Source organism: Ambystoma mexicanum, chromosome 2q, assembly GCF_040938575.1.
Source record: "Ambystoma mexicanum isolate Mex_15411 chromosome 2q, UKY_AmexF1_1, whole genome shotgun sequence".
NCBI classification, from domain to species: Eukaryota; Metazoa; Chordata; class Amphibia; order Caudata; family Ambystomatidae; genus Ambystoma; species Ambystoma mexicanum.
Window position 1 is genome coordinate 1,442,242,424 of NC_090924.1, and position 18,575 is coordinate 1,442,260,998.

Below are 18,575 nucleotides of genomic sequence, written 5' to 3' on the forward strand. Positions count from 1 at the left end.
TGTGCGTCATCGGCCCAAGTAGTTTCGCTGGCCATTTGCTTAAATCTGGTTATATATGCCAGAATGTCAGAATTTCCCTGTTTTAAGTCTAGTAAGTGTTCTTGGGAAGCTACTCGGATCTCCTGTCGGCCAAACATAGTACGAATACTATTACAAAAGGCCGTGTGGGAGTCTAATATAGGATTATTACTAGTGATTAGGGGTGTGGCCCAGGCTAAAGCTGGGCCAGTCATTTGGGATACCATGTAACCCACACGATCCCGATCAGTATGAAAAAAGACGTTTTTAAAGGCAAACTGAACGTAACAGGAATCTAGGAATTCTTTCACCTTGTGGGGATTCCCATCGAACTGGCCTCCAGGAAGAGGCCCTGGAGGGACCTCTGAACAGTGAGGAACTCGTGAGGTAGCAGTATGTTGTGCTACTTGTTGGGCTATCTGTTGAGCTGCCTGTTGTTGATTCTGCTTTAGGGCAGTGTTCTCCTGCTGGAGTTGTTGGACCTCTGTGGTTAAGGATTGCACCGCAGCGATCAGCTGTTGGATCTGCTGTTGTTGTTGAGGGTCCATTATGAGGGTATTCCAGGTTTCTAGGTGCAATGTCTAAAAACAATAGTTTGTTTCAGGCGTTGCTATCTGTAATGTTCACTACAAGCCGAATCCGGCAGTTAATCAGTCTTCATGCATTGCAACACAGAAAGCGTAGAATCTCCTACCTGGAATTAGAGGAACGACCAATTCGTATTTCCCGTGGTGTACCAGGTTTCAAGAAGAAAGGGTGGAAAGTTATATCCCAGTAGAAAATAGGAATCCCCCTGGCAAACCCTTCGGAGCCTAGTTAAATACTTGGCGACCGTGGAGAAACCAGGGAAACCCTCATGGGGGAGAAAACCCTATGGAGAGCTGCTGGGGAGCGTTGATACAGGCGAGGCGGACAGGAGGAAACTGAAGGGCCTCGATCCGATGGCAGCGTTATGTGTTGATTAGATGCTGGAGAGGTATAAGGGTAAATACATGAGGGTCAAGAGAAAACAACACAATAAGGAACGGAGGTGAAGTTTGTAAGAACAGAGATTACCATTCACACATCTAGACGGGGAGTATTAGTAGATGCGGCGCCCGGGGATTCGAGCCCGTTCAAGAAGTACTCCTTAGTGTGAAAAGGGATTTTCTGGGAAGCAAGGATATCAAGTATTCAAGGATCAAGAAATACGGATGGTACAGATTTGAGAGTATGAGAAATTAATTCTACCTTCGAGGGAAACACGGGATAATGTCGCGATGTGTCGCGTTCTGTGGGGACGTGGTTTAGTGGTTGCCGTGGCTTAGTGGTTGCCAAAGCGATACCTTCGATCCGCTTTTCGTGTTCCGAATTCTAAGAACAAGTAGATGTAAGACTGAGAAAGAAACAAGAGACGGATAGAGAGAGAAAGGGAGGCAATGAGATTTAAAGGCTGGGCTGGCTATACTCACTGAGCGTCCGTATACTCCTAAGAGAGTAGCAACGCGCCGGTCTCCAGGACTTCCTTGTTGATATGCCGAAGAACGATCGACTTCCGCATCATGCATGGCTCGAGGCAGGAAAACAACTAGACCATTGCTAGGGCTGCCGCGGTCATAACTCGGAGCGGCCATCTTGGAGTAGGTCGAAGAGGAATGCGGGGAAACAACGAGACCGTTGCTAGGGTTGCCGCGGTCATAATCCGGTGCGGCTTTCTTGGAACAGATAGGAGAGGAATGATTCGTCCTCACGAACATCACAGGGGGTGGGGGTGGTGGGAGACATGAGTGGGGGCCTGGTGGAGGCTGCCCATGGTGGCTGGGGGGTGGGGGCTTGTGGGAGACATGAGTGGGGGTCTGGTGGGGGCTGATCATGGTGGCTGGGGGGTGGGGGTGGGTGGGAGACATGAGTCGGGGCCTGGCGGGGATTGCCCATGGTGGCTGGGGGGTGGGGGTGGGTGGGAGACATGAGTGGGGCTTGGTGGGGGCTGCCCATGGTGGCTGGGGGGTGGGGGTGGTGGGAGACATGAGTGGGGGCCTGGTGGGGGCTGCCCATGGTGGCTGGGGGTGGGGGTGGGTGGGAGACATGAGTGGGGGCCTGATGGGGGCTGCCCATGGTGGCTGGGGGTGGGTGGGATACATGAGTGGGGGCCTGGTGGGGGCTGCCCATGGTGGCTGGGGGGTGGGGGTGGTGGGAGACATGGGTGGGGGCCTGGTGGGGGCTGCCCATGGTGGCTGGGGGGTGCGGGTGGTGGGAGACATGAGTGGAGGCCTGGTGGAGGCTGCCCCTGCACTGCTGAGGGGGTGGGGGTGGGTGGGAGACATGAGTGGGGGCCTGGTGGGGGCTGCCCATGGTGGCTGGGGGGTGGGGGTGGTGGGAGACATGAGTGGGGGCCTGGTGGGGGCTGCCCATGGTGGCTGGGGGGTGGGGGTGGTGGGAGACATGAGTGGGGGCCTGGTGGGGGCTGCCCATGGTGGCTGGGGGGTGGGGGTGGGTGGGAGACATGAGTGGGGGCCTGGTGGGGGCTGCCCATGGTGGCGGGGGGGTGGGGGTGGGTGGGAGACATGAGTGGTGGCCTGGTGGGGGCTGCCTATGGTGGCTGGGGGTGGGGGTGGTGGGAGACATTGGTGGGGGCCTGGTGGAGGGTGCCCCACACTGCTGGGGGGGTGGGGGGTGGGAGACATGAGCAGGTGTGCAGGGTAATCCCCTGTTTTGTGGGCTGCCTGCAGGGGCCGTGGAGGGTGTACAGGGTACACCTGTGAGGTCCCACCCAGCCTAAACGCGTGTGATTATTCCCGCGCACCCCTGTAATACACGTACCCAGCCAAATCGCGTGTGATAATTCCCGCGCACCCCTGTAATACACGTACCCAGCCAAATCGCGTGTGATTATTCCCGCGCACCTCTGTAATACATGTACCCTGGCTAATCGCGTGTAAAACTTACGCGTACCCAGCCAAATCGCGTGTGAAAATTCCCGCGTACCCCTGTAATACACGTACCCTGGCTAATCGCGTGTTTAACTTCACGCGTACCCCTGTCATACACGTACCCTGGCTAATCGCATGTAAAACTTCCCGCATACCCCTGATATGAACCTTACCCGCTTTGCGTTCCTTGTTTGGCAGCCCTATAAACTGGTCCAGGGTTAGCGCAGCCCTTTGCGATGATTTAGCGATTTTGATGGCTTTTCCTTGCGCGAGGGCGTTCTTGAGGGCGTTGCTGGCGCTGCTGCAGGGTCGCAGCACTCTGCTGCAGGGTCGCATACTCTGCGCCACGGCTGGTTTGGGAGCCTAAAATCCATGAATACGCTGTGCGCGGAAATCGGTTTTGGCGCACGCGCCTGGCGCAGACAATCGCACGCGGACACTCTGCGCCAGCCGCTTGCGACACTTTTCTGCGAAATTCTATGAATTACCCTGTATATATTTGTGTTTGGGAAATATACAGGCACCCAAAGTTAAATCATTCACCACTAATGAATAAGATGGTCAAATGATGACACATGCCTTTACCATTTGTATATGGAAATGGGGAGCTTTCATGTACTAGAGTAGTCCTTTGTGAAGAAATGAGACGGTAGTACATATATGCATGGTCCTGATGAGTAAAATATCCACTTAAAAGTCTGATTTGTTTTCCTTGTGCTCTTGGACAACTAAATGGTTCTAAATATCAATGAATCACACTATTCTGGCTTCATATCATCTCTACCACATATATATTTTGGTGGTGGGAGACATGCGAGGGGGCCTGGTGGAGGCTGCCCATGGTGGCTGGGGGCTGGGGGGTGGGTGGGAGACATGAGTGGTGGCCTGGTGGGGGCTGCCCATGGTGGCTGGGGGGTGGGGGTGGTGGGAGACATGGGTGGGGGCCTGGTGGAGGGTGCCCCACACTGCTGGGGGGTGGGGGTGGTGGGGGACATGAGTGGGGGCCTGGTGGGGGCTGCCCATGGTGGCTGGTGGCTGGGGGGTGGGGGTGGGTGGGAGACATGAGTGGGGGCCTGGTGGGGGCTGCCCATGGTGGCTGGGGGGTGGGGGTGGGTGGGAGACATGAGTGGGGGCCTGGTGGGGGCTGCCCATGGTGGCTGGGGGGTGGGTGGGAGACATGAGTGGGGGCCTGGTGGGGGCTGCCCGTGGTGGCTGGGGGGTGTGGGTGGTGGGAGACCTGAGTGGGGGACTGGTGGGGGCTGCCCCACACTGCTGGGGGGGTGGGGGTGGTGGGAGACATGAGTGGGGGCCTGGTGGGGGCTGCCCATGGTGGCTGGGGCGTGGGGGTGGGTGGGAGACATGAGTGGGGGCCTGGTTGGGGCTGCCCATGGTGGCTGGGGGGTGGGGGTCGGTGGGAGACATGAGTGGGGGCCTGATGGGGGCTGCCCATGGTGGCTGGGGGGTGGGGGTGGTGGGAGACATGGGTGGGGGCCTGGTGGAGGGTGCCCCACACTGCTGGGGCGGTGGGGGTGGTGGTAGACAAGAGTGGGGGCCTGGTGGAGGCTGCCCATGGTGGCTCGGGGGGTGGGGGTGGGTGGGAGACATGAGTGGGGGCCTGGTGGGGGCTGCCCATGGTGGCTGGGGGGTGGGGGTGGATGGGAGACATAAGTGGGGGCCTGGTGGGGGCTGCCTATGGTGGCTGGGGGGTGGGGTGGTGGGAGACATGGGTGGGGGCCTGGTGGAGGGTGCCCCACACTACTGGGAGGTGGGGGTGGTGGGAGACATGAGTGGGGGCCTGGTGGGGGATGCCCATGGTGGCTGTGGGGTGGGGGTGGTGGGAGACATGGGTGGGGGCCCGGTGGAGGGTGCCCCACACTGCTGGGGGGTTGGGGTTGTGGGAGACATGAGTGGGGGCCTGGTGGAGGGTGCCCCACACTGCTGGGGGGGGTGGGGGTGGTAGGAGACATGAGTGGGGGGCTGGTGGAGGCTGCCCATGGTGGCTGGGGGGTGGGGTGGGTGGGCGACATGAGTGGGGGCCTGGTGGGGGCTGCCCATGGTGGCTGGGGGTGGGGGTGGGTGGGAGACATGAGTGGGGGCCTGGTGGGGGCTGCCCATGGTGGCTGGGGGGTGGGGGTGGTGGGAGACATGGGTGCGGGCCTGGTGGAGGGTGCCCCACACTGCTGGGGGGGTGGGGGTGGTGGGAGCCATGAGTGGGGGTGGTGGGAGACATGGGTGGGGGCCTGGTGGGCCTGGTGGAGGGTGCCCCACACTACTGGGGGGGTGGGAGACATGAGTGGGGGCCTGGTGGAGGCTGCCCCTGGTGGCTGGGGGGTGGGGGTGGTGGGAGACATGGGTGGGAGCCTGGTGGGGACTGCCCATGGTGGCTGGGGGGTGGGGGTGGTGGGAGACATGGGTGGGGGCCTGGTGGGGGCTGCCCATGGTGGCTGGGGGGTGGGGGTGGGTGGGAGACATGGGTGGTGGCCTGGTGGGGGCTGCCCATGGTGGCTGGGGGGTGGGGGTGGTGGGTGACATGGGTGGGGGCCTGGTGTAGGGTGCCCCACACTGCTGGGGGCGTGGGGGTGGTGGGAGACATGAGTGGGGGCCTGGTGGAGGCTGCCCATGGTGGCTGGGCGGTGCGGGTGGTGGGAGACATGAGTGGGGGCCTGGTGGAGGCTGCCCCTGCACTGCTGGGGGGGTGGGGGTGGGTGGGTGGGAGACATGAGTGGGGGCCTGGTGGGGGCTGCCCCACACTGCTGGGGGGTGGGGGTGGTGGGAGACATGAGTGGGGGTGGTGGGAGACATGGGTGGGAGACATGGGTGGGGGCCTGGTGGGCCTGGTGGAGGGTGCCCCACACTACTGGGGGGGTGGGAGACATGAGTGGGGGCCTGGTGGAGGCTGCCCCTGGTGGCTGGGGGGTGGGGGTGGTGGGAGACATGGGTGGGAGCCTGGTGGGGACTGCCCATGGTGGCTGGGGGGTGGGGGTGGTGGGAGACCTGGGTGGGGGCCTGGTGGAGGGTGCCCCACACTGCTGGGTGGTGGGGGTGGTGGGAGACATGAGTGGGGGCCTGGTGGGGGCTGCCCATGGTGGCTGGGGGGTGGGGGTGGGTGGGAGACATGAGTGGGGGCCTGGTGGGGGCTACCCATGGTGGCTGGGGGGTGGGGGTATTGGGAGACATGGGTGGGGGCCTGGTGGAGGGTGCCTCACACTGCTGGGGGGGTGGGAGTGGTGGGAGACATGAGTGGGGGCCTGGTGGGGGATGCCCATGGTGGCTGGGGGGTGGGGGTGGTGGGAGACATGGGTGGGGGCCTGGTGGAGGGTGCCCCACGCTGCTGGGGGGGTGGGGGTGGTGGGAGACATGAGTGGGGGCCTGGTGGAGGCTGCCCATGGTGGCTGGGGGGTGGGGGTGAGTGGGGGTGAGTGGGAGACATGAGTGGGGGCCTGGTGGGGGCTGCCAATGGTGGCTGGGTTGTGGGGGTGGTGGGAGACATGGGTGGGGGCCTGGTGGGGGCTGCCCATGGTGGCCGGGGGGTGGGGGTGGTGGGAGACATGAGTGGGGGCCTGGTGGGGGCTGCCCATGGTGGCTGGGTTGACATGGGTGGGGGCCTGGTGGGGGCTGCCCATGGTGGCTGGGGGGTGGGGGTGGTGGGAGACATGAGCGGGGGCCTGGTGGGGGCTGCCCATGGTGGCTGGGGGGTGGGGGTGGGTGGGAGACATGAGTGGGTGCCTGGTGGGGGCTGCCCATGGTGGCTGGGGGGTGGGGGTGGGTGGGATACATGAGTGGGGGCCTGGTGGGGGCTGCCCATGGTGGCTGGGGGGTGGGGGTGGTGGGAGACATGGGTGGGGGCCTGGTGGGGGCTGCCCATGGTGGCTGGGGGGTGCGGGTGGTGGGAGACATGAGTGGGGGCCTGGTGGTGGCTGCCCATGGTGGCTGGGGGGTGGGGGTGGGTGGGACACATGAGTGGGGGCCTGGTGGGGGCTGCCCATGGTGGCTGGGGGGTGGGGGTGGGTGGGATACATGAGTGGGGGCCTGGTGGGGGCTGCCCATGGTGGCTGGGGGGTGGGGGTGGGTGGGAGACATGAGTGGGGGCCTGGTGGGGGCTGCCCATGGTGGCTGGGGGGTGGGGGTGGGTGGGAGACATGAGTGGGGGCCTGGTGGAGGCTGCCCCTGCACTGCTGGGGGGGGGTGGGGGTGGGTGGGTGGTTGACATGAGTGGGGGCCTGCTGGGGGCTGCCCATGGTGGCTGGGGGGTGGGGGTGGTGGGAGACATGAGTGGGGGCCTGGTGGGGGCTGCCCATGGTGGCTGGGGGTGGGGGTGGGTGGGAGACATGAGTGGCGGCCTGGTGGGGGGTGCGGGAGGTGGGAGACATGAGTGGGGGCCTGGTGGGGGCTGCCCATGGTGGCTGGGGGGTGGGGGTGGTGGGAGACATGGGTGGCGGCCTGGTGGGGGCTGCCCATGGTGGCTGGGGGGTGGGGGTGGTGGGAGACATGAGTGGGGGCCTGGTGGAGGCTGCCCCTGCATTGCTGGTGGTGTGGGGGTGGGTGGGAGACATGAGTGGGGGCCTGGTGGGGGCTGCCCATGGTGGGTGGGGGGTGGGGGTGGTGGGAGACATGAGTGGGGGCCTGGTGGGGGCTGCCCATGGTGGCTGGGGGGTGGGGGTGGGTGGGAGACATGAGTGGGGGCCTAGTGGGGGCTGCCCATGGTGGCTGGGGGGTGGGGGTGGGTGGGATACATGAGTGGGAGCCTGGTGGGGGCTGCCCATGGTGGCTGGGGGGTGGGGGTGGTGGGAGACATGGGTGGGGGCCTGGTGGTCGCTGCCCATGGTGGCTGGGGGGTGCGGGTGGTGGGAGACATGAGTGGGGGCCTGGTGGAGGCTGCCCCTGCTCTGCTGGGGGGGTGGGGGTGGGTGGGTGGGAGACATGAGTGGGGGCCTGCTGGGGGCTGCCCATGGTGGCTGGGGGGTGGGGGTGGTGGGAGACATGAGTGGGGGCCTGGTGGGGGCTGCCCATGGTGGCTGGGGGGTGGGGGTGGGTGGGAGACATGAGTGGGGGCCTGGTGGGGGCTGCCCATGGTGGCTGGGGGGTGGGGGTGGGTGGGAGACATGGGTGGTGGCCTGGTGGGGGCTGCCCATGGTGGCTGGGGGGTGGGGGTGTTGGGAGACATGGGTGGGGACCTGGTGGAGGGTGCCCCACACTGCTGGGGGGGTGGGGGTGGTGGGAGACATGAGTGGGGGCCTGGTGGGGGATGCCCATGGTGGCTGGGGGGTGCGGGAGGTGGGAGACATGAGTGGGGGCCTGGTGGGGGCTGCCCATGGTGGCTGGGGGGTGGGGGTGGGAGACATGAGTGGGGGCCTGGTGGGGATTGCCCATGGTGGCTGGGGGGTGGGGGTGGGTGGGAGACATGAGTGGGGGCCTGGTGGGGGCTGCCCATGGTGGCTGGGGAGTGGGGGTGGTGAGAGACATGGGTGGCGGCCTGGTGGGGGCTGCCCATGGTGGCTGGGGGGTGGGGGTGGTGGGAGACATGAGTGGGGGCCTGGTGGAGGCTGCCCCTGCACTGCTGGGGGTGTGGGGGTGGGTGGGAGACATGAGTGGGGGCCTGGTGGGGGCTGCCCATGGTGGCTGGGGGGTGGGGGTGGTGGGAGACATGAGTGGGGGGCCTGGTGGGGGCTGCCCATGGTGGCTGGGGGGTGGGGGTGGGTGGGAGACATGTGTGGGGGCCTGGTGGGGGCTGCCCATGGTGGCTGGGGGGTGGGGGTGGGTGGGATACATGAGTGGGGGCCTGGTGGGGGCTGCCCATGGTGGCTGGGGGGTGGGGGTGGTGGGAGACATGAGTGGGGGCCTGGTGGGGGCTGCCCATGGTGGCTGGGGGGTGCGGGTGGTGGGAGACATGAGTGGGGGCCTGGTGGAGGCTGCCCCTGCACTGCTGGGGGGTGGGGGTGGGTGGGAGACATGAGTGGGGGCCTGGTGGGGGCTGCCCATGGTGGCTGAGGGGTGGGGGTGGTGGGAGACATGAGTGGGGGCCTGGTGGGGGCTGCCCATGGTGGCTGGGGGGTGGGGGTGGTGGGAGACATGGGTGGGGGCCTGGTGGAGGGTGCCCCACACTGCTGGGGCGGGTGGGGGGTGGGAGACATGAGCAGGTGTGCAGGGTAGTCCCCTGTTTTGTGGGCTGCCTGCAGGGGCCGTGGAGGGTGTACAGGGCACACCTTTGAGGACCCACCCAGCCTAATCGCGTGTGATTATTCCCGCGCACCCCTGTAATACACGTACCCAGCCAAATCGCGTGTGATAATTCCCGCGCACACCTGTAATACACGTACCCAGCCAAATCGCGTGTGATTATTCCCGCGCACCTCTGTAATACACGTACCCTGGCTAATCGCGTGTAAAACCTACACGTACCCAGCCAAATCGCGTGTGAAAATTCCCGCGTACCCCTGTAATACACGTACCCTGGCTAATCGCGTGTTTAACTTCACGCGTACCCCTGTCATACACGTACCCTGGCTAATCGCATGTAAAACTTCCCGCGTACCCCTGATATGAACGTTACCCGCTTTGCGTCCTTGTTTGGCAGCCCTATAACTGGTCCAGGGTTAGGGCAGCCCTTTGCGATGATTTAGCGATTTTGATGGCTTTTCCTTGCTCGAGGGCGTTCTTGGGGGCGTTACTGGCGCTGCTGCAGGGTCGCTGCGATACTCTGCGCCACGGCTGGTTTGGGAGCCTAAAATCCATGAATACGCTGTGCGTGGAAATCGGTTTTGGCGCACGCGCCTGGTGCAGACAATCGCACGCGGACACTCTGCGCCAGCCGCTTGCGACACTTTTCTGCAAAATTCTATGAATTAGCCTGTATATATTTGTGTTTGGGAAATATACAGGCACCCAAAGTTAAATCATTCACCACTAATGAATAAGATGGTCAAATGATGACACATGCCTTTACCATTTGTATATGGAAATGGGGAGCTTTCATGTACTAGAGTAGTCCTTTGTGAAGAAATGAGACGGTAGTACATATGTGCATGGTCCTGATGAGTAAAATATCCACTTAAAAGTCTCATTTGTTTTCCTTGTGCTCTTGGACAACTAAATGGTTCTAAATATCAATGAATCACACTATTCTGGCTTCATATCATCTCTACCACATATATATTTTGGTGGTGGGAGACATGCGAGGGGGCCTGGTGGAGGCTGCCCATGGTGGCTGGGGGGTGGGGGTGGGAGACATGAGTGGGGGCCTGGTGGGGGCTGCCCATGGTGGCTGGGGGGTGTGGGTGGTGGGAGACATGAGTGGGGGACTGGTGGGGGCTGCCCCACACTGCTGGGGGGGTGATGGGAGACATGAGTGGGGGCCTGGTGGGGGCTGCCCATGGTGGCTGGGGGGTGGGGGTGGGTGGGAGACATGAGTGGGGTCCTGGTGGGGGCTGCCCATGGTGGCTGGGGGGTGGGGGTCGGTGGGAGACATGAGTGGGGGCCTGATGGGGGCTGCCCATGGTGGCTGGGGGGTGGGGGTGGTGGGAGACATGGGTGGGGGCCTGGTGGAGGGTGCCCCACACTGCTGGGGGGGTGGGGGTGGTGGGAGACATGAATGGGGGCCTGGTGGAGGCTGCCCATGGTGGCTCGGGGGGTGGGGGTGGGTGGGAGACATGAGTGGGGGCCTGGTGGGGGCTGCCCATGGTGGCTGGGGGCTGGGGGTGGGTGGGAGACATGAGTGGGGGCCTGGTGGGGTCTGCCTGTGGTGGCTGGGGGGTGGGGGTTTTGGGAGACATGGGTGGGGGCCTGGTGGAGGGTGCCCCACACTACTGGGGGGGTGGGGGTGGTGGGAGACATGAGTGGGGGCCTGGTGGAGGATGCCCATGGTGGCTGTGGGGTGGGGGTGGTGGGAGACATGGTTGGGGGCCTGGTGGAGGGTGCCCCACACTGCTGGGGGGGTGGGGGTGGTGGGAGACATGAGTGGGGGCCTGGTGGAGGGCGCCCCACACTGCTGGGGGGGTGGGGGTGGTGGGAGACATGAGTGGGGGCCTGGTGGAGGCTGCCCATGGTGGCTGGGGGGTGGGGTGGGTGGGAGACATGAGTGGGGGCCTGGTGGGGGCTGCCCATGGTGGCTGGGGTGTGAGGGTGGGTGGGAGACATGAGTGGGGGCCTGGTGGGGGCTGCCCATGGTGGCTGGGGGGTGGGGGTGGTGGGAGACATGAGTGGGGGCCTGGTGGGGGCTGCCCATGGTGGCTGGGGGGTGGGGGTGGGTGGGAGACATGAGTGGGGGCCTGGTGGGGGCTGCCCATGGTGGCTGGGGGGTGGGGGTGGGTGGGATACATGAGTGGGGGCCTGGTGGGGGCTGCCCATGGTGGCTGGGGGGTGCGGGTGGTGGGAGACATGAGTGGGGGCCTGGTGGAGGCTGCCCCTGCACTGCTGGGGGGGTGGGTGGGAGACATGAGTGGGGGCCTGGTGGGGGCTGCCCATGGTGGCTGGGGGGTGGGGGTGGTGGGAGACATGAGTGGGGGCCTGGTGGGGGCTGCCCATGATGGCTGGGGGGTGGGGGTGGGTGGGAGACGGGTGGGGGCCTGGTGGAGGGTGCCCCACACTACTGGGGGGGTGGGGGTGGTGGGAGACATGAGTGGGGGCCTGGTGGTGGATGCCCATGGTGGCTGTGGGGTGGGGGAGTTGGGAGACATGGGTGGGGGCCTGGTGGAGGGTGCCCCACACTGCTGGGGGGGTGGGGGGTGGGAGACATGAGTGGGGGCCTGGTGGAGGGTGCCTCACACTGCTGGGGGGGTGGGGGTGTTGGGAGACATGAGTGGGGGCCTGGTGGAGGCTGCCCATGGTGGCTGGGGGGTGGGGTGGGTGGGAGACATGAGTGGGGGCCTGGTGGGGGCTGCCCATGGTGGCTGGGGTGTGGGGTTGGGTGGGAGACATGAGTGGGGGCCTAGTGGGGGCTGCCCATGGTGGCTGGGGGGTGGGGGTGGTGGGAGACATGAGTGGGGGCCTGGTGGGGGCTGCCCATGGTGGCTGGGGGTGGGGGTGGGTGGGAGACATGAGTGGGGGCCTGGTGGGGGCTGCCCATGGTGGCTGGGGGGTGGGGGTGGTGAGAGACATGGGTGGGGGCCTGGTGGGGGCTGCCGATGGTGGCTGGGGGTGCGGGTGGTGGGAGACATGAGTGGGGGCCTGGTGGAGGCTGCCCCTGCACTGCTGGGCGGGTGGGGGTGGGTGGGAGACATGAGTGGGGGCCTGGTGGGGGGTGCCCATGGTGGCTGGGGGGTGGGGGTGGTGGGAGACATGAGTGGGGGCCTGGTGGAGGCTGCCCATGGTGGTTGGGGGTGGGGGTGGGTGGGAGACATGAGTGGGGGCCTGGTGGGGGGTGCCCATGGTGGCTGGGGGGTGGGGGTGGGTGGGAGACATGGGTGGTGGCCTGGTGGGGGCTGCCCATGGTGGCTGGGGGTTGGGGGTGGTGGGAGACATGGGTGGGGGCCTGGTGGAGGGTGCCCCACACTGCTGGGGGGGTGGGGGGTGGGAGACATGAGCAGGTGTGCAGGGTAGTCCCCTGTTTTGTGGGCTGCCTGCAGGGGCCGTGGAGGGTGTACAGGGCACAATTGTGAGGACCCACCCAGCCTAATCGCGTGTGATTATTCCCGCGCACGCCTGTAATACACGTACCCAGCCAAATCGCGTGTGATAATTCCCGCGCACCCCTGTAATACACATACCCAGCCAAATTGCGTGTGATTATTCCCGCGCACCTCTGTAATACACGTACCCTGGCTAATCGCATGTAAAACTTACACGTACCCAGCCAAATCGTGTGTGAAAATTTCCGCGTACCCCTGTAATACACGTACCCTGGCTAATCGCGTGTTTAACTTCACGCGTACCCCTGTCATACACGAACCCTGGCTAATCGCATGTAAAACTTCCCGCGTACCCCTGATATGAACGTTACCCGCTTTGCGTTCCTTGTTTGGCAGGCCTATAAACTGGTCCAGGGTTAGCGCAGCCCTTTGCGATGATTTAGCGATTTTGATGGCTTTTCCTTGCGCAAGGGCGTTCTTGGGGGCGTTACTGGCGCTGCTGCAGGGTCGCTGCGATACTCTGCGCCACGGCTGGTTTGGGAGCCTAAAATCCATGAATACGCTGTGCGCGGAAATCGGTTTTGGCGCACGCGCGTGGCGCAGACAATCGCACGCGGACACTCTGCTCCAGCCGCTTGCGACACTTTTCTGCGAAATTCTATGAATTACCCTGTGTATATTTGTGTTTGGGAAATATACAGGCACCCAAAGTTAAATCATTCACCACTAATGAATATGATGGTCAAACGATGACACATGCCTTTACCATTTGTATATGGAAATGGGGAGCTTTCATGTACTAGAGTAGTCCTTTGTGAAGAAATGAGACGGTAGTACATATGTGCATGGTCCTGATGAGTAAAATATCCACTTAAAAGTCTGATTTGTTTTCCTTGTGCTCTTGGACAACTAAATGGTTCTAAATATCAATGAATCACACTATTCTGGCTTCATATCATCTCTACCACATATATATTTTGTCATTGTAGAACCACTGCTCTGCCACCTATTAGAGTGTTGTTCCCAAATAGATGGCACTTCAAAGTCATATTAGTTACTATGTGAGTAATTAACTACTGCACATCACTACTACTGATAACCAGCCTGCCTGTTATTGATGCCTGTGATTATGAATATGTTGACACTAATAATGTTCATCTCCTTTTATTTCAATAGGTGATTGAAGCCACAAAACTGCAACAACGTTGACTGCTAAATTATCTGGACTAATGCATTCAAAGCTTCATTGATAGAATATGCAATTTCCCAAAGTTCTAGAAGGATACAGTTTTGGGTCCAGTTGTCTTTTCAGAGTGTTCAGGAACTTGGATTAGAAAGCCTATGTTGTTGTGGTAACACCCAGCAACATAGAGCTAAGATAAATGTCTAGCATGATGGAATAATGAAAGCAATATTGCTTGATGTACAGTAGTAAAAGCCTTTTGTTTAGCCTATTATTAGTAGCCTGTGATAGAAGACACGTGAGTCCTATTTTATACACATTATTAATGTATGGGTAGTTTGTATAAAGCATTTAGTGAAACACCTGTAAATGGGTAAACTGTATCCCTGCCTATTCCTGTATCCGCTGAAGAATTTAAAAGCTTCAGTAAGAAGACACATGTTATTTGACACCAGAAATAACCTACACACCTAAAAGCTCATCTTCACACTGAATTTGGGAAAAGGTTCAATGGAAAGGGTCCTCTTATTAAGTACCTGACAGAATATACTGATGAGAAATCTTACACGTGCACAGAATGAGGGAAAAGTTGCCATCTCCCAAGAGTTCTTATTGCCCATGCGAGAATAAAGATGAAAATCATCAGACAGGGCTTATTTACCAGCCGCCAACACATTCAGGTGAGAAACCTCATGAGTGCACTGAATGTGGGAAAGGGTTTGTTAGGAAGGGAGATGTTAGTCGCCACCAGAAAACACATACTGGTGGGAAACCTCAACAGTGCACAGATTGTGGGAAAAGCTTCACTTTGAAAGGAGATCTTATTCACCACCTGAGAACACATACAGGAGAGAAACCTTATCAGTGCCTTGAATGTGGGGAAAGATTCAATCATCGGGCAGGCCTCATTTACCATCAGTCTACACATTCAGGCGAGAAACCTCATGAATGCACTGAATGTGGGAAAGGGTTTGTTGGGAAAGGAGATCTTATTCGTCACCAGAGAACACATACTGGTGAGAAGTCTCAACATTGCTCAGAATGTGGGAAAAGCTTTGCTTTGAAGGGAAATCTTATTCACCACCTGAGAACACACACAGGTGAGAAACCTTATTCGTGCAGTGAATGTGGGAAAAGGTTCAGTAAGCATGGGAATCTTATTACTCATCTAAGAACACATACCGGCAAGAAACCTTATCAGTGCACTGAATGTGGAAGACAGTTTGCTGAGAAGACACACCTTACTCGCCACGAGAGAACACATACTGGAGAGAAGCTTCAACAGTGCTCAGAATGTGGGAAAAGCTTCAGTTTGAAAGGAGATCTTATTCGCCACCTGAGAACACATACAGGAGAGAAACCTTATTGGTGCAGTGAATGTGGCAAAAGATTTACTCAGAATGTAAATCTTATTCACCACCAGAGAACACATACAGGAGAGAAACCTTATCAGTGCCTTGAATGTGGGGAAGGATTCAATCATCAGACAGGCCTTATTTACCATCAGTCTACACATTCAGGTGAGAAACCTCATGAATGTACTGAATGTGAGAAGTGGTTTGTTGGGAAAGGAAGTCTTATTCATCACCAGAGAACACATACTGGTGAGAAGCCTCAACATTGCTTAGAATGTGGGAAAAGCTTTGCTTTGAAGGGAAATCTTAATCTCCACCTGAGAACGCACACAGGTGAGAAACCTTACTCGTGCAGTGAATGTGGGAAAAGTTTCAGTCAGCAGGGGAATCTTATTACTCATCTACGAACACATACAGGTGAGAAACCTTATCAGTGCACTGAATGTGGAAAATGGTTTGCTGAGAAGACACACCTTACTCGGCACCAGAGAACACATACTGGAGTGAAACCTCACCAGTGCTCAGAATGTGGGAAAACATTCAGTTTGAAAGGAGATCTTACTCGCCACCTGAGAACGCACACAGGTGAGAAACCTTATTTTTGCAGTGAATGTGGCAAAAGCTTTACTCAGAAGGTACATCTTACTCACCACCAGAGAACACATACAGTAGAGAAACCTCACCAGTGCCTTGAATGTGGGGAAAGATTCAATAATAAGTCAGGTCTTTTTTACCATCGATCAACTCATTCAGGTGAGAATTCTCTTTAGTGCACGGAATGTGGAAAAAGCTTTAATTTGAAGGGAGATCTTACTCACCACCAGAGAACACATAGAGGTGCGATACCTCATCAGTGCACAGAATGAGGGGAAAGAATCATAAGTCATGTCTCTCCAGCTCATGTATCTAAACTTCAAGGGGAATGGAAAGTGCAATCCTATCTTTTTCCAGGTGTTCAGAAATATGACCATATCACTGGTTCATTACAACCTGCACTAGCTTCCGCTGACCCCTCACATTGGGTTTCAGGTCCTTTGTCTAGCTTTTGCTTTTATGGCACAGGTTCCCTCGTTCTTGTCATCACTGTGCCTTTTAGATCCAGCCCTCCATCCAGATGAGAATTAACTAGGGTTGTGCCGAATGCCATATTTAGTATTCGGCCGAATACCGAATAGTTTGTCAACTATTCGGCTGATGCCGAATATGAAGCCGAATAGTTGTTTTATTTAATAAATCATGTTCCAAACTTGAAAAATCACGAAACTTAAAAAAAGCACAATTTTAAATGCATTTTATACTTTTATTTCTCTTCATTGTAATTAATGCAGCATATTTATTTAAAGTATATAGATTTAACCAAAATGAAGGGACCAAATTGTTGGGAAGGGAAGGCAACCAGAATGTTGTTGCATATTCAAAACCAGTGCCAGTCAAAGCAGGAGGCTTCACAAATGCAAAAGGACTAGGTTGAACAAAATGGATATTGTAATTTGCAACCCACTGTCACACGCTGGCCCACTTTGATTACCCAACATAAATACCTCTGAAAGGCCTGTTAGGTAGGGCATATTACTCTGCCTGACATAACCGAGCCCTGCTAGTCTCCACTTCCTATTGTGAATTCTTAATGTTTCCGCTTGGGCATGGCCCATAGGAACAAATGCAGCTCACTTTTCCCTTATCCTCGCCACTCCTTCTCGCCAATACACAAACATACGCACCTTATCATTCCTGATAAAATATCAGATGACTATGACACACACAGTGGGAAGTGACATGACAGGAACTGAATGTATCCTAAAGTGAAATATGCACATTGTCTTTTCTAACTGAAGAAAGTGCACATTGCAAATAAACATTTGACAAAAGAAAAGATGTTCCTGTATTGTTGCTGGCTAAGTATAAAAGGGGAGCACCTTTGATATTGATCTCTAAGAATCTGTAACAAAACATGCCCTAAAGAGCAGATTACAATATAAGATATTTTACAGCTGTGTGATTGCAATTTGGTCTTGTGTCTAAGTGTCTGGTCTAATTATATTCAGTTTTGCAAACTGAAGTCTATATTTGCCTTTCTGAGATCTTGTTGCATTGTATTCAAATGAGAATGACAAAGTATTTGGCAACAGCCGAATAGCAAGAAACTATTCTGCCGGAGCCGAATAGCTTTTTTTAAGCCGTAATTCAGCCGAATACTTACTCAAAGCCGAAGTTCGGTATACCCCTAGAATTCACTGTTTCAGTAGGTATCCAGGAGGTGCAGCCTTTTTGGTTTTAGCTCCATATAACTACAGTGCCCTCTTTCTGGGATTGTACGCCTTCACAGACCAGGTGCTCTTCAGATGTTTGCTTATGACAATTCTACGCTTGTTTGACTTTCCTTAATTTTGATGGATTATTTTATGTGTTGATGCCCTCCTGCTATTAGAACCAATAGACTTTTGGGTGAACTAGTGTTAAGGAAAAGGAATTCTAAAAAATAAGGCAGCACTTAATACTAGCCTTCAAGATAAGCAGTGTACTGGCCAACATTTACTCCCCAACAATTGTGAAATACTACCCAAAATAAGTAGCAACTCTCCCAACTATGGGCCTAATAGCACCGAAAACAGCACGGAAAAATTGAGATTTGTACCTCCAGCAAAAAGCTGCAAGTAAAACTCACTTTTTCCTCCAGACTCTTGATAGGGCCAACCCTAACATGCAGCGGTAATAGCGTTACTGGTGCATTTAAGGGCTGTGGTCCAACTCATAATGATGCCATACAAGAGGGTGCTAGAGGGCCAACCAAGATGGCCGCCATGGTTTAGGCTCCCGATCAGCCCCGCATCAATCCTGTTTAATCCTTGCTGTTACCAGTGATTTGGCAAATTTCCCCCTCGTCTCCTATCTAGCTATTCACAGCGGCTGTCTGCAGATGAAATCTGGGTTAAAATTGGCCACTCTGTGGCGCCGGGCGGCCTGCGTGATCTGGAGGCCGAGCTGCGTACTGAAGGCCTGCCGGGTGCGAGCTCGCTCACCACCGCCGCCCCCTCCAGAGGCCCGGCGGCTCCCGGCGAAGTGATCCGGTGGGCACGACTGGAGTGGCGAGACGGAGGCACCCATCAGCAGACCCGCGGAAAATCCTGCCCTCCCCCGAGACGTGTGGTCGATGCGAAGCTCCGAGGACACAGCCATTGAGAGACCGTGGCCACCGGTGACTGCAGCGACTGGGCGTGAAGCCGGCAGCTGCCCCCTTCCCATCCATCTCCCCCCGGCGACAGGCTAACCCACACGAACCATTGGAGGGACAGAGGATCGGCGGCGCGGACCTGGCCGCCTGGAGAGCGAGAACAGAGCAGAGGTAAGGAGTGGGAGGGAGGTTGTAGTGCTCCCGGAACAAAGCCTGCACAATCGTTGGCCTCCTCCCCCCTTCTCCGAGTGCAAGCAAACACGTGGGGTTGGACATAGGCGCCCCTTAGCGTGAGCACCCTCCTGACAACTACCCCGAAGGGGGCCGAGAGTCACTGGCCCGCAGGAGGCCCAGCGCCTATTACCCCGACCCCCC

General features: G+C 58.3%; 1 protein-coding gene across 2 annotated transcripts in view; it reads left to right on the forward strand.

Moving 5' to 3' along the window:
* LOC138570258 (zinc finger protein 84-like) overlaps positions 1–17,024 on the forward strand; it is a 96,744-nt gene extending 79,720 nt beyond the window's left edge. For both annotated transcript variants that reach the window (XM_069649020.1, XM_069649021.1), the window contains one exon: positions 13,667–17,024. In XM_069649020.1, the coding sequence (XP_069505121.1) occupies positions 14,251–15,798 (1,548 nt within the window). In that variant the 5' untranslated portion in view covers positions 13,667–14,250 and the 3' untranslated portion in view covers positions 15,799–17,024. The remainder of the gene's footprint in view (positions 1–13,666) is intronic.
* Positions 17,025–18,575: the final 1,551 nt, after the last annotated feature.